Here is a 15,363-nt window from a genome sequence, read left to right on the forward strand (position 1 = left end):
CTAGGGACCTGAAAATTTTCAGTTCTTCCAAGGTGCTATGATAAGGGGCGAGGTGTTTCCTTTCCACCACCACAACAAGCTCCATTGCACCAGCACTCCTCCTTGCCTCAGGACCGCCCCTCAGAACTGTGACCCAGATCCAAGCACCGGTAAACCAAGAGATTCCTGCCTCAGCACTGGCAAAGAGATCCCTGCAATCTCCTCTGATCAGCCCCTTGATTCCCCCTCAGTCTGTGGGCAGGAAGCTCAGGAAAAACCTGCGGCCCCGGGCCGCGCTCAAGACTGGCAGCTGAGACCTAGCTCTTCTGTCACCGCATTCACAGACTTTTCCCACTGACCTTCTAAGTTGTCTTTGGTGTTCAGGGGTTGAGAAGTCTGGAAACTGCCACAGCTGCCCGTGATTCAGTCCTCTGAGGCCTGCTCCAGGGTCACTGCGGGCCTGCACGCCCACACCAAACTGTGCTCCTCTCCGCCTGGCGCGATATACCTTTCCAGTCAACCATCCAGGCTGTCTTGGGCTGGAAATTTGTTTTACTCTGTCTTTTTGTGGATTCTGCTGCTTTAGAATTTGTTTAGAGCCTTTTTTTAAGGCATTTGGAGGGCTTTGCAGAGAGCTCCAGACAGTCACTGCTTTTCCTAGAGCATTTTTTTTTTACATGACTATAGATAGCTTTGACTTCTTCTTCCAAAAATTGCCTGTTCATGTCCTTTATCATTTATCAATTGGGGAATGACTCTTGTTTTTATAAATTTGATTCAATTCCCTGTATGTTTGAGAAATGAGGCCTTTATAAGAGAAACTTGCTAAAATTTTTTGGTATTACTTCATTGTCTGTGGTACCTTTCAGCAAAATGTAGTTTCCCTGATCATCTCTTTTAATTTTGGTTTTGTCTGAGGTCATGATTGCTACCCCTACCTTTCAGCTGAAGTAATAGATTCTGCTCAGCCCTTTATTTTAACTCTGTGTGTGTCTTTCTGTTCCAGGTGTGTCTGTTGTAAACAGATTCTGGTTTCTAAAACATTCTGCTCTCTGTTTCCATTTTATGGGTGACCTCATCCCGTTCACCTTCACAGTTACGATTACTGTGTGTTTCCTTCCATCCCGTTGTCTTCTGTTTCTTTCTTTCTCTCTTTTTTATTCTCCCCTCCTCACAAGTCTATTTTGATTCTAACCCCTGCCTCCCTTAATTTGCCTTCCTTTTTATCATCCCCCACCCCCTTTCTCTTATCCTCTTCCTGTATTATTTCCTGTATTATTATTATTATTATTGAGTAAGAGATTATTCCCGTATTATTATTATTGAGTAAGAGATTTCTATGTAGAACTCTGTGTGTGTGTGTGTGTGTGTGTGTGTGTGCGCTTTTCCATCTTTGAAGAAATTCTGATGAGGGAGGTTCAAGCATTGCCTGCCACTGCACCATTTCCCCTCCACTATAAAAAACTCTTCCTCATGAGCCTCTTTTATGTGAGAACAATTTTCCCATTCTGCCTCTCTCTCCCCACTTCTTCCATTGCATTTCTCTTTCTCACCTCTTCATTTTTAGGGAAGTCATCCCAACATAGCTCACTCACACCCATGCCCTCTGTCTATGCAGACTCCTCCTAACTGACCTAAAAAGGATAAAGCTCTATACATCTTCTCATATAGGAATGTAACAGTTTAACTTTATTGAGACACGTGTGATTACTCTTGCATAGTTACCTTTTTATGCTTCTCTTGAGTCTTATGTTTGAATGTCAAATTTTCTATTCAGCTCTGGTCTTTCATCAAGAGTGCTTGAAAGTCCTCTATTTGATAAAGTGTCCATTTTTTCCCCCTTGTAGATTATACTTAGTTTTGCTAGGTAGGTGATTCTTGGTTTAATCCTAGCTCCTTTGCCTTCTGGAATATCATATTCCAACCCTTCTGCTCCTTTAATGTGGAAGATGCTAAATCTTGTGTGATTCTGACTGTGGCTCCAGAATATTTCAGTTGTTTCTTTCTGGCTGCTTGAAATATTTTCTCTTTGACCGTGTTGCTCTGGAATTTGGCTGTGATATTCCTGGGAATTTTCATCTTGGAATCTCTTTCAGGAGGTAATGGGTAGATTCTTTCAATTTCTATTTTACCCTTTGGTTCTAAATATTAAGGCAGTTTTCCTGTATAATTTCTTGAAATATGTCTAGGCTTTGGGGTGTTGTTTTTTTTTTTTCATCAAGGCTTTCAGGTAGTTCAATAATTCTTAAATTATCTCTCCTTGATCTGTTTTCTAGGTCAGTTGTTTTTTCAATGAGCTATTTCATATTTTCTTCAATTTTTTCATTCCTTTCAGTTTGTTTTATTGCTTCTTGATGTTTCATGGAGTCATTAGCTTCCACTTACTCAATTCTGATTTTTAAGGAATTATTTTCTTCAGTGAGCTTTTGCACCTCCTTTTCCATTTGGCCAATCCAGCTTTTTAAGGAGTTTTTTTCTTCAGTTAATTTATGTGTCTCTCCCATTAGACCTGTTCTAGTTTTTAAGGTATTACTTTCTTCTTTTTTCAGCCTCTTTTACCAAGCTTTGAATTCTTGTTTCATAATTTCCTTGCATCGTTCTCATTTCTTTTCCCAATTTTTCCTCTACCACTCTTAGTTCTTTCTTTAACTCTCTAGGAATTCTTGTTGAGTTTGTGTCCAATTAGCAGTTTTCTTTGAGGCTTTTGTGTAATGGTGTTCATGTTGTTGTCTTCTTCTAAGTCTGTGTCTTGGTCTTCCCTGCCACTATAGTAGCTTTTTATGGTCAAATTCTTTTTTGTGGTTTGCTCATTTTCCCAGCCTATTTCTTGACTTTGAACTTTATGTTAAAGTTGGGCCGTGCTCACCTTGGGGTTGGGAGTCACTGTCCTAAGTTTCAGGCTTTTTTGGTGCTCCCATTTTCAGAGTTAGTCCTAGGGGTCTGCAAATTTTGGGGGTTTCCAAGGTGGTGTGATCCTGGGAGAGATGTGGTCACTGCTCTCCCAGTCTGTACTCTGGTCTTTGCCCAGGAAGGCCCCTCGCTCCTCTGCAGCCACAAGCCCTAGCCCTTGAACCTTGAGCAGGGTCTCTACTTGCTTATAAATCTCTAGGCTTTCCTCTCTGCCGTGGAACTGTGACCCAGAGCTGCTGTGGGCAGTAGAGTTACCAGTCAGTGCCCAGTGCCAGCAGAGGGTCCCCTGGAACCTCTTTCTCATCAGTTGTCCCAGAGGCCGCCGCCGCTGTGATAGCTGCCTCCAAGGCCTGCTGCACTCCGGGCCAGCCTCTACCTCAGTGTCACAGACCTCTCCCACCAACCTCCTAATTTGTCTTAGGCTGTAAAAATGTCTCACCCTCACCTTTTGTTGACTCTGTTGTTCCGAAGTTTGATTTGAGGCATTATTTTAAAGTTGTTTAAAGGGGAATATTGGAAGAGTTCAGCTGGGTTTCCACCTGTAGTCCGCCATCTTGGCCCCCCTGCTAGCATGGAACCTTAGCTCAGAAGGGGAAAGGGGGAAAATCCAGTTCCTGCCTTGAACTGGGTCATTGGGGTCAGTGAAATCAGGGTCAGGAAAGGGATCTTGATAGAGTCCAGTTCTCAGTGAGGTAGAGAGCCAGATTAGATGGCCACAGAGGTCTTCTCTGGCTCTCTTGCTGTAGCCCTGTGATCCCGTGACATTGGGGAAGTCATTTACCTCAGTTTCCTTACCTGTAAAATTAAGGGGTTGCACCAGATGAATCATGTTCTGAGGTCCCTGATGGAGCCAGTTAAGTTCTTGCGGGGTAGGGGTGGTGGTTGTGGGGGCAGCAGCCAATGTGGTTAGAATGCCAGAAGTTTGGTAGCCAGTCACTATTCTTTTTACTTTATGTGTGACTTTTGGTGTATACATAGCAGGATCATAGGCTGAGAGCCAGTAGGGACCTTGGAGTTCCCTGAGGCGGACCACTCCCCCATTTTACAGAAGAGGAAATGGAGTCTTACTTGCCCATGACATGTGCTTAGTGTTCTGCGGTGTGACTTGAACTTGAGTCTTCCTGACTGCAGGTCCAGCACTCTATCGACTGGGCCATGTAGGGTATTGGAATAGCCTTGGCCTCCCTTGGGTTGTATCTTCTGCCAGGACAGGCTTCACTCCAGCTACTAGGGGACGCCTACTCCTGGGCCTCCTCCCCGGTGACTTTGCAGAGTGTGATTCTAATAGAGGAGAAAAAAACAAGTCAGCAAGAGTTTGTTAAGTCCCGCCTCCTACAGGCAGCCTTCCCTAACCCCTCTTGATTCCCGCACCTTCCTTCTGTTAATTACTTACTTCCTGTTTATATTGTCTCCATCCTGCTTTGCACGGCCCTCCCTCCCTTCAATCCAGTTCACTGTCATGTCATGGCATCGCCTCCCTCTTCGAGAATGAAGGACAAACAACAATCCTGCTTCGTAAAACACATATGTTTGCTTGTGCGATTGTAAGCTCCTTGAGGGTAGGGGCTGTCTCTTTTTGTATCCACTGGGTTTAGCCCCATGCCTAGGCACTTTATATATACCTATTCCTTTCCCTTCCCCTTCCTCTGTAAGGCACAGTCTTTCAAAGAGTCGCTTAGAGAACTGAGAAATTGCCTACCTAGGGGCACAAAGCACGGGTGTCTCAGAGGCAGGGTTTGAGCCTGGGTCTTCCTGGCTCCAAGACCGACTTTAACTAATGCACCACATTACCCTGATGAGTGTTGTTGATATTGGTGAGGATGAGGATGGGCAGAGGGCCCCACCCCGAGTCAGGATGACCTGGGTTCAGATCTCTGCTAGATATGTGACCCTTCACCTCTCACTACCCTAGGCAGCTTATCTAAGCCTGACTGTGGCATAGCTGCCAGTCTTCATGAGAAGAAGGAGTTTCTTCACTGCAAACTCTCAGCACTGATGAAATTAGGAGTCTGAGTCAAACTAGGATGATACTACCAGTAACAGAGGCCTCTGGCCTAGGGCGTCAGGCTAATGTGGGCTTAGCTGTCACTTGCTGGGCTTGTGACCTTAGCAAGGCCCTGTCCCTGTCATTCATTGCCCCCAGACTTTGGAGCTCCCAATACCAATTAAATCACTGCTCCACAGTGCATTAGTGTTACCACAGTCCAGGCACGTTACTTCATTTGAACCTTACAGCAGTCCATGAAGATAGCACCTCCTCCATTTTACAGGGGAGGAAACAGGGTCAGGGAAGAAAAAGGAATTTCCCAAGGATGGCATATAGGAGACCAAAGGTCACAGCTGGGATTTCAGTCCACGATCCCTGATCTGAGTCCAACGTTCTTTTTCCTACCCGTTTCTAGTCCTCAAGGAACTTAGGAGTCTGGTAACCCCCACCACACACTCAGAGAATGCATGAGCCAGCCTACAATCAGGGGCTCAACTCTGGTGTAGGCAAGAAATACCATAGATGTTAGGAAGGGGCAGGGAGGAGGCATCCCTCTTGGCTTGGACAGATTTCTTGGAGGGTGCAGGACTTTAGCTGATCTTTGAAGGGTGAGTAGAAATTAGATTTGGTAAAGGAGATGTGGGGAAAGTCCTGGATTTGGGATTAAGAGACTGGAATTTCAACTTTCCTATGACCTTGGGTCATACCACTCTAAACATCTTACTGTGACCTCAGTTTCTCTATTTAAATGGGTAGCTTGGACAAAATGAGCCTGTAGTTCACGAGGGAATGTGTTGGATTTGGGAGTCAAAGGACCTGAGTTTTAATCCTGGCTCTGCTTCTTAAGGCCTGGGTGACCTTGGGCAAGTCACTTCTGGGCCTCAGTTTCCTGATCTATAAAATGAGAGCATTGGACCAGTTGACCTCTCAAGTCCCTTCGAGCTGTGAATCTATGACCCCATCATCCCTTCCAGAATGAAACCTTTAATGATCCCTGATCTCACACACCCCTGCTACTGGTGCCTTCCTCCCCTAAAATCATCCTGTGTTTGTATATTTATTTTTTATATAAATACAAGGTATGCAACTTGTATATATTGTCATGATGGATGAAATCTTCAGTAACAATTAATACTTGTTTTTGAATGATTGAGTACAGTAGACAGCAGTGTGATAAAACTGGGATGTTCACTAAAAAGAGGTAGAATGAATGTTAAGACAGACAGGGTCGGGGAGGGGGGTGTGATGACCGTACACATTCAAGAGGTAGGCATCCCTTTCCTTAGGGCTGTGACCGTCCCTCCCTAAGGCTTTGTCCTTTTTGTCCCAGGAGAAGGAAAGAAATGCTCGGCGGAAGAAGAAAAAAACAGAAGCCGTGCCAAGCGAGGAGACCACATTCCCTCCCGTGGTAGAGGACGAGGAGATGGAGGCGTCTGGGATGAGTGGCAATGAGGAAGAGATGGCGGAGGAGGCAGATGGTAAGAGAAGGCGTTGGCTGACAGAGGGCAGACGGTCGCGATTGAGGAAACTGATCCGGTCTGGGGTAGGCAGAGCAAGATGGCGCCTGTTGGAATGGAGGCTGTAGTCTATTTGGAAGGTCCTGGTGGCTGGGGTGGGGGAGGCAGTCTGGAGAGACCTGTGATGATGTGTGAGCCAATCAGCGTGAGCCCGTCCTAGGGAGAGTGAGCCTCCTTCAGCAGAGCTTTCTTGCTTTCTTTTGCATTTCTGCCTAGGACTTTATTGGTCCCTCTCTGAGTGCATGTATGTTTGTGATGAAATGGGGGAGGGGGAGAGACAGGGAGAGAGAGTGTTTGAGGATAAACCATATATTATGGTGTGGCTCACACACACACACACACACACACACACACACACACACACACGCTCTCTCTCTCTCACTCTTCTGCATCTGTGCTCAGCCTTCTCAGATTCCTTGCCCCAGGATATGTTGTGTGCGTGCTGGGAGTTCTTCCCCTAGAAGAGAGTTACCCTGGGCCCCCTTTTCCCCTCTCCTTCCTTCCCGCCCCCAACAAGGTAAAAATTGAGTCACCCTCTGAGAAAGAAGAGACTGGGTAGGTTCTGCTGCTACACATCTCTTCCTAAACCCTCGTCTGTCCCCGCCCTCCTTTGGCTTCCCTTTCTTCCCCCCTTCCTGCCTTGTCCTCACCTGTCCGTCCGTTTCTTACTGAGTCTTAGACCAAGTCTGTTTCCAAGGCCTTACATCACCGGTTTGTTTCTTTGATCCTTAAAAGCGGCCCCCATCCCATCAAGAGTGGAGATGTGGTCAGAGCCCTGTGTGAGGATGGATGCGCTTAGGGAAAGGGGGGCCCCGAGGTTGAGCCTAGACAGTGGCCTGACACCCCAGGGTGTTTCATCCTCCAGTCTGGGCTGGCCTCTGAGGTCCCTTCTGGCTCTCCAGCTCAGATCCTAGGGAAAGCCCGAGAAGTTTTCAGCAAGCATTTATTAGGCGCCTACTGTGTGCCTATGCTAAGCACTGTGGATATAAAAAAAGGTAAGAAACAGTCCCTGCCCTCGAGGAGCTCACAGTCTAGGGGAGAGATCACATAGAAACAGCTCTATACAAACAATTCCAGCCAGGGTAATCAAGACAGGAGAGGCCCGAGCATTAAGGGCCATTGGGGAAGTCGTCTCGTGGCAGGGAGGGTTTTAGCGGGGACATGAAGGAAGCCAGGGATGGAAGGAGGAGAAAGAGCATCACAGGCCTAGGGGACGTCTACTGCAGAGGCCCAAGGTCAGGAGATGGAGTGGGACGTGCGAGGACCAGCCAGGGGGCCGGCGTCATAGAGAGTCTGGAAAGGCAGCGGGGGGCCAGTTATAAACGGCTGTGAATGCCACAGGGTTCCACATAGGATTCCGGTGGTGCCATGGAGCCGCTGGGCTTTGTCGAACGGGGCAGGGGCCGTGACATGGCGAGAAGGGAGCTGTGGGAAGACCGGAGCCCGCTGAGCAGCCTCAGCTGTGCTGGTCGTGAGCTAAGATTCTGTGGCCCCTTGGGCTTGGACTTTGGATGCCGAAACTGTGTGTGAGTGTGTGCGTGAGAGAGTCTGTGAGTGTGTGAGTGAGTGTGAGTGTCTGTGAGAGAGTGTGAGTGTGCGAGTGTGTGCATGAGTGTGTATGTGAGAGTGTGTGTGTGAATGTGTGTGTGAGAGAGTGTGGATGTGTGTGAGTGTGTTAAGTGTGTGAGTGTGTCACTATCGCTCTGGGGCTCAGTTTCCTCATCTGTAGCATGATGGAGTTGGGGTAGAGCACCTCTGAGGGCAATACTAGGTCTGTTTTCGTGTGAATTCTGAGCTCCCTTTCAGCACTGAAAAGCTGATAAATCAGTCACCAAGCATTTATTAAGCACTTACTGTGTGCCCCATACCCATGCTGAGTGCTTGGAATACAAGAACAAAAAAACCACAGGAGAAGGCCTGCCCTCAGGAAGCTTGGATTCTGTTGGGAAAGACTAAAATGCCCACAAGATCAAGTCATTGGGGAGGGGGAGTCGGAGAGGGCCTCCCCTGGAAGGCGGTGGGTGAGCTAAGCTCTTAATGGTCCTGCTCTAGGCTGTGGGAGCCATTTAGAGAGAGGTTAAAGTCTAAGATAAAGTCCTGCCCCCAAAGAGCTTGTCCTCTGGCAGCAGAGTGAGGACAGAAAGAAATCAGTGCAGGAGAGCTTGCTCAGGGGTGACGCTAGAGGTGGTGGTCCACGTCTCAGAGAGATGGGGTCACTCATTCTTTTTGTTTTTGGAGGCAGTTGAGGTGAAGTGACTTGCCCAAGGTCACACAGCTGGTAAGTGTCTGAGGCCAGATTTGAACTCAGGTCTTCCTGACTTCAGGGCTGGTGCTCACTGTGTCACCTCGCTGCCCTGAAGTGACTCATCCTTGTTCACACCACTTTTATGAGCAGAACCCAGGCTTGCTGGCTTCCAGTCTGGGCTTCTTTCTACTCTACCATGAGATCGAGCTGCCAAGTGTGCCAGCTTGAGGAAGGCCTCGAATGCCAAGATAGTGGGGCTGGATATCATGGGTCTGTGTCAGCGGACGTGGCTCCCCCCCTTGTCCCTCTCAGAGGGAGGGCCCCTCCTCCTCGGGGACACCTGTGTGATCTCAGGGGCACCTGATGGCATGTCTATTGTCCCGAGAAGGCCTGCAGACTGGAAGTTTTGGGTTCAGTGAGGACAGGACTTAGGAGATTGTTTGTTTTCCCTGCACCCAGCCTTGTGAACCAGTGTGGTTTGGAAATTGTGTGGCATTGACAGGCTGTCAGGAGAACTACCAGAAGCAAGCTTTGCTGGGACAGTGGAAAATTTGAGGTGTGTCAGGACAGTGTTGTGGTGTCTACACCTGCCTCCCCACAGTCTCCCTTTACGGTGCCAGTTATCAAGAGGCCCATGTGCTGTCAGGGCACTATGCTAGACCGTGGGAAGACAGAGGCAGAGGCAGAGAGCGGAGGGTCTGCTGATAGACGTGATGACACGGCGTCGCTGAAAGTGGTTTCAGGCGGGAGCACGCCAGCAGGGGCAGCCGGCCGTTTGGGACGGGAACGATGCAAACCCAACTAGAAAGGCAGGTCAGAGCCGGCCTGGCCAGCCAGGCTGACGTGCTCCTGTTTCATCCCAGAGGCATCTGGGAGCTGGTGACCCCAGAAGCACATAGTGAGCACCCATTCTCTGCCAGTGCCATGACTGTGGGGGAATCAGGCAGGGCCCCGCTTGGAAGGTGGTGCTCGGGGCTGGGCTTGAGGGAAGCCAGGCGTCCCAGACGTGGGGGCAGCCTCTGTCAAAGCAGCGAGGTGAGAGGGACAGGAAGAAAGTTTGGAGGAGATGGGTTCAAACCCTACCGCAGATCCTTCTTAATTGTGTGGCCTTGGGCAAGCCTTGGTGTGCCTCAGTTTCCTTGTCTGTAAATAGCAATCATAATTGTACCTTCTCCCCAGCTGAGAATCAGATGGAGTGATGTATAAAACACTTTGCAGACGTAAAGCTGTGTACAAACCTCAGTCATGATTATTATTGTTAGCTCATTCTTCTCATCTTTTTTCTTTTTAAAATGCATTTTATGGATGTCTTTTATTTTTACATCATCTGCGTTTCCAGATGTGTCTTCCTTTCCCTTCCCCCACCAGAGCCATCCCTTTATAACAGAATAAAAAGAAGGGGAAACAGTTGAGCAGAAGTGATTAAGAGGCCGGAAACGCCAAACTGACCAAGCAACGGGGGTCATTAAGCACCTACTGCGTGCACTGGGGACTCAAGGGCCAATGATGAAGCAAATGGACAGTGTCGTGGGGGAGATAGCAGGCTCATCCATAGGTGGAGACCATATTCCATTCCAGGTGAATAGCGTAGCTGCAAATCCAGACAGAGTAATTCAACCCAGGGCAACTTGGAGGGGCTGCTGGTGTTTGGGGGATCAGGACAAGCTTCATGCAAAAAGAGGATGATGGCCGTGTTTGGAAGGGAGGGAGGGAGAGGGTATATTCTAGGCATGGGGATGGCTGTTGTGTGCACTGTTCCATCCCCATCACCCCCACCTCTCCAGGCAGGCCCAGTCTTCTCCTTTTCCCGCGGGTTCAGACAGAAGTGGTCCTAAGACATCCCTATCTTGCTGTAGTGATGGCTTGGTACTCTGGGGTCTACTCTTGCACAGACAGACAAACTGCCTTTTGTAGCTAAATAAAGGTGATTATAATTGTAATGACAGCTGATTTGTTAAGGTTTGCAAAGCATTTTAATCCTCAGAATCCCTCTTCTATCCCACACTCTAATAGTACTTTCCAGATTAGGAAACTGAAGCACGGAAAAAGTTGAGTGACTTGCCTAGGATCACATAGCTAGCTAAGGCAAGATTTGAACTCGAGTCTTCCTGTTTCCTAGTCCAGTGCTTTATCCATTGCGCCACCTAAGGGCTCTAAGTGTTAGGATATAAGCTTCTTTCCTTTGCCGGCTTTCACTGACAGCATCCTCAGCACCATGTCTGACAGCTCTGATTACTTAATTATTGGGCAAGGAGAGAGAGAGACTGAGATATTGGAGAGAGAGACAGACAGACAGAGAAGGAGAGGGAGAGAGACAGAGAGAAGGAGAGAGAGAGAAGGCAAGGGAGAGGAAGGGCAGGGAGGGAGACTGTGAAGGATGCAGGTCTGGAATGAGCAGGAATAGCTGTCATCCAAAATTACTTTAGTGTGGCGGGTCTGAACTCCCGTTTTTGGTTTGGAGAAGGTGACCTTAGATGCGGCCTGCTAAGAAGGCAGCTGGGTGGTGTAGGAGAGTCAGGAAGACCTGAGTTGGAATCCCACCCTCAGACCCTTTCAGAGCAAGTCACTTACCTGCTGCTGCCTGCCTCAGTTTCCCCACCTGTAAAAAGTGGGATAATAGGACCACCTCCCAAGGGTGTTGTGAGCATCAAATGAGATATTTGTAAAGCACTTTGCAAGCATTAAGACTCTATTTAAACGTGAGTTCTTACTATTAGTTTTTATTATTAAAAGATTCAGGAAAAATGTTGGTCTTTGAAATTTGGCTCAGGGGCCAAGCCCCGGGCAGCATCTGGCCCTCCTCATCCTTCCCTCTCCTGGCCAGGAGGACTGGGCCTTTCCACCAGAGAAGCCTTGGCATTCCCAAAAATCTCTTTACCCCAGAAGAACCCTGCTTTTCTCCGGCATTCCTGATGAAAGGCCGCTCTTTCCCAACCTAATTAACCTGACCCACCGGCTTCTTGTTCTCTGAGCTGAGCTTGCTCTTACTTCAGACATCAGCAGAGAGACGAGTGGAAAGGGCTGATCGGGGCAGGGGGTGGGGCTGGGGAAGCGAGGCGGAGGAGGGGCAGGGTTGGTGATGGACTGGGAAGGAAGAAGGTGTCTGGGATGGAGAGGCAGGAGAGGAAGAGAGAGTGAGGAAGAACGTGGGATGGAAGGGAGGGGGGAAGAACGTGGGATGGAAGGGGGAGAGAGAAGAGTATGGGGTAGAAGAGGGAGAAAGACAAGAGTGTGGGATGGAAGGAAGGGGGAAAGAACATGGGATGGACAGAAGAGAGAAAAGGCAGTGAGGAATAGCCCAGAGAGAGGAGGAGGAACGTCCCTGTCTTCTGGAGCATGGGATTCCATGTGCACCAGGGTTCCTGCGGGTGACTCCTCCTGGGTTCTTGGGTGAGTGCTCCAGAAAGCCTGGCAGGCCTGTTGCTTGTGTGGTGCGCAGAGAAGGAAGGCCGTGCCAGTTGGCCCGGATGACTCCTCTCGGAGTGCCTTTCGTGCCCCCCTTTTATTTCATTTCGCACTGTGGGGGATCAGGCCTTCTCCCTTTTCTGTCCTCCTCTGCCCATCTTCTGGCTTTCCACACTTCTGGTAATAAGATGGCCAGGGTTGAATGCGGTGTCCCCTCTGGCATGGGGGTCACGGAAGAGCGGGTCTCTGTCCGCTGAGCCTCGAGTGCCAGAACCAGACTGGGGCAGATGACAGCGGGGCCTGCTCAGTGTCCCGCTCTCATACCTCAGGCCTTCATCATAGCTGCTCCCTGGGGGGTTGGGGGGGCGGGAAATACCTTTCTCTGAAGTCATCTTGGAGCCCCTGTCAGAAGCCTTCCCCCCCACTTACTAAGGCTCTCAGCCCGTCTTGTTGACACCCTCTCGAGTCCTTCCTTCTCTGGCCTGTGTCCGTGCTCACACCCACCCCCAGCCCACTTTCTCATCTGCTCTGTTATCACAGGGCAGTCTGCAGGATGGAGGCCTGCAGCCAGGGCTTACCAGCCTCCAGCCAGATCGTCTTCACTGCATACTCACCCCCCTTATCTCAGATGCGTAGATTGAGCCCCTTCCTGAGGTGATAGGTTTCACTCGTTGTCTGCCAGGCTGCCCTGTGGGTGTTTGACCAGGCAACAGTCAGAGCACGTGTCCCATGGGACCCTCTCCCCAGAGCGATGTCATTAAAATAAATACCTAGGGCAGCCTTGAAGGGAGAAAGGAAAAGGAGAGGGTGTGTGTATGTGTGTGTGAGTGTGTGTGTGTGCGCACGTGCGTGCATGGGTGTGTATGTGGTATATGTGTGTGTGTCTGCATGGGTGTGTATGTGTATATGTGGGGGGGGGTGTGTGTGTGTGTGTGTGTGTGTGTGTGTGTGTGTGTGTACGCGTAGGGTCCCGAGTGCCACCTTTCCCTTGCTGATGGTGAATGATTGTGCACTGCCTGCCTGGGTGAGCCCTAGGTGTCTCTTTTCTCCCCCTCCCCCTTTAGCCAGGTAGGGAATTCTTTTTTGCCTCTGCCCATCCCGGCTGCCTCTGTGAGGTCTGCCCAGCATTGTGGTGGCTCAGCCATGGCAGTGCAGCAGAAGGAAAACGCTTCTGGCCTGGGGAATCAGGAAACAACCCTGGCTCTCACACTAGCCGGGTGACCTTGGGCCAAGATGTTGAACTTTTCTGAGACTCAGTTTCCTCGTGTGTAAAATGGGGATAATAATAGCGCCTGCCTCCCAAGGAGGTACACACTTTGTCAGCTTTTGTGTGCTCTATACACATCATTGCTGTCGTCTCCGCTGCATCGTGGGTGCTGCACGTTGTTCTGGGTGTGAGTGAGGCCAAGGCCAGGCTCCAGGTTCCCTCCTGGCCCTGCCTCCATTTCTGGCTTCCTCAGTCTTGTGGATGCCCAGTGGGAAGTAGAGAAAAGGGTTCTCATTGATCCCCCCCTGTTTCTCTTTTTTCCAGCTGCAGTTAACAACAGCTCTGACACAGAGAGCATCCCTTCCCCGAGGACAGATGCCAAAGAGAGTGGCCAGAACGGGCCAAAGCCGGCGCCGGCCCAGGCCGGTGAGACTGGGGTAGCAGCGGAGCCCCCCTCCAAGACGGAGGAGGCTGCCCCCGGCACCCCAGCCCCTGCCGACGCCTTGGCTCCCCCTGCGCTGCCCACCGACCCTCCAGCCCCTGCTACACCCGGCCCCGCAGCGGCCCCAGCTGCCCAGGCAGTGGCAGCCCCTGAAGAGACCAGCCAGGAGCCCGGCAAGGAGGAGAAGCCCCCAGAGGAGCTGGTGGTCGACGTTGTGAAGACAGAAGAGGAGGAGGAGGGGGGAGCGGCTGAAATGCCCGGGAACGAGGCAATCAAGAAAGAGATCAAGAAGGAAGCTGAGGAGGAGGGCTCCGACAAGGCCAAGGCGGCAGAGAAGAAAGAGGAGGCGGGCGGGGGCGGAGGGGCTGGCACCACCGTGGCGGCCGGGGCTGGGGCGGAGGGGCCGCTGAAAGTGGAGAAGAAGGAGGGGGGCAAGGCGGCCAAGGGCACAGGGACCAACCCGGACAGCGACTCCAGCGCCACCTGTAGCGCCGATGAAGTGGACGAACAGGAGGCCGTGGACAAAAACAGGTGAGCGTGGCCTTGGGCCATGTGGTCTGGGCGGGACCGGAGTCCTCCTCTGGGCCTGTTCTGGGTGCTCCTGCCTCCCCTCCCCCCCTGGTCACTCTGTCCCCCCACCCCCAGGTGCAGCCACCGCCACCAACCATCCCCACGCCTGCCATCTCTCTCAGCCTCAGCGTGCTCATCTGTAAAATGGCAGGGTGGACTGGACCAGAGGAGCTTTCACGCTCTTCCAGCTGTTATCCTTCAGCACAGACAGAATCCTCCTTTCTCACTCCCTGCCCCTAGTAGCTTAAAGGATGGGAGAGGTTCTGGACTTGGAGTCTGGAAGAACTGAGTTCAAATCTGGCCTTAGACACTCACTAGCTGGGTGACCCAGGCCAAGTCACTTGACCTTTCTCAGCCTCAGTTTCCTCATCTGCAGAATTGGGATCATAACTGCCTGGGTTGTTTGAGGATCAAATGAGATAGCATTTGTAAAAGTTCTCAGCACAGCGCCTGGAACACAGTAGGAGCTTAATAGATGCTTATTCCCTTCCTTCATCCTTTCCATCAGTTTCCTCATCTGTAAAGTGGCTGCTAAGGTCCTATGATCCCAGGCACTTAGATTTTTCTCCCTCCTTGGCCGCACGTCAGTCAGTCCATAGTTACTTTGGTTCGGTGGAAAGAGCACAAAACTTTGGAGTCCCAGGAGGCCGGGGTCCTAGCCCTGTGGTCTTGGGTAAATCACATTCTCTCTCTGGTTCCTAATTCCCTCGCCTGCGTAAACCTCAATGGGTAGGACTACATCTACAAGCCTGCTGGTAAATGTTCAATAACCAGCTCTCCAGAAATTGAAAAAAAAAAAGGCAAAACTGTCTGCCCGATGTATTTCTCAGTTTAATCCACGGGACTAATATTTTGTCCGTCACTTTCTTAAGTCCAGACAGTCAACAGGACGATGAATCAGGCCCTTCATGGTAGCATTTCCCAGTTTTCGAGGTTGCGGTGTTCACTCACAGTTTTTCAGCTGGCGGTGGTGAGCGGGTTTGAGCCGGCTCCGGCACATCTCTGAGCTGAGGCGGTAGAGCCTCTGGCCGCTGACTCTCCCCCAGCCCTGGCTCCGTGTCCCTGCCTCGTCCTTATCCAGCCTCGCTCAGAGAGGATGTC

At 50.4% G+C, this 15,363-nt stretch overlaps 1 protein-coding gene across 1 annotated transcript in view; it reads left to right on the forward strand.

The window, feature by feature from the left end:
* The window catches only part of NCOR2 (nuclear receptor corepressor 2), a 255,367-nt gene that overhangs the window by 171,807 nt on the left and 68,197 nt on the right, over positions 1–15,363 (forward strand). Inside the window, exons 20-21 of the mRNA XM_027853513.1 lie at positions 6,207–6,354; positions 13,575–14,223. Of these exons, the coding sequence (XP_027709314.1) occupies positions 6,207–6,354; positions 13,575–14,223 (797 nt within the window). The remainder of the gene's footprint in view (positions 1–6,206; positions 6,355–13,574; positions 14,224–15,363) is intronic.

The sequence above is a fragment of the Vombatus ursinus genome, unplaced genomic scaffold (assembly GCF_900497805.2).
Source record: "Vombatus ursinus unplaced genomic scaffold, bare-nosed wombat genome assembly UNPS02009994.1, whole genome shotgun sequence".
NCBI classification, from domain to species: domain Eukaryota; kingdom Metazoa; phylum Chordata; class Mammalia; order Diprotodontia; family Vombatidae; genus Vombatus; species Vombatus ursinus.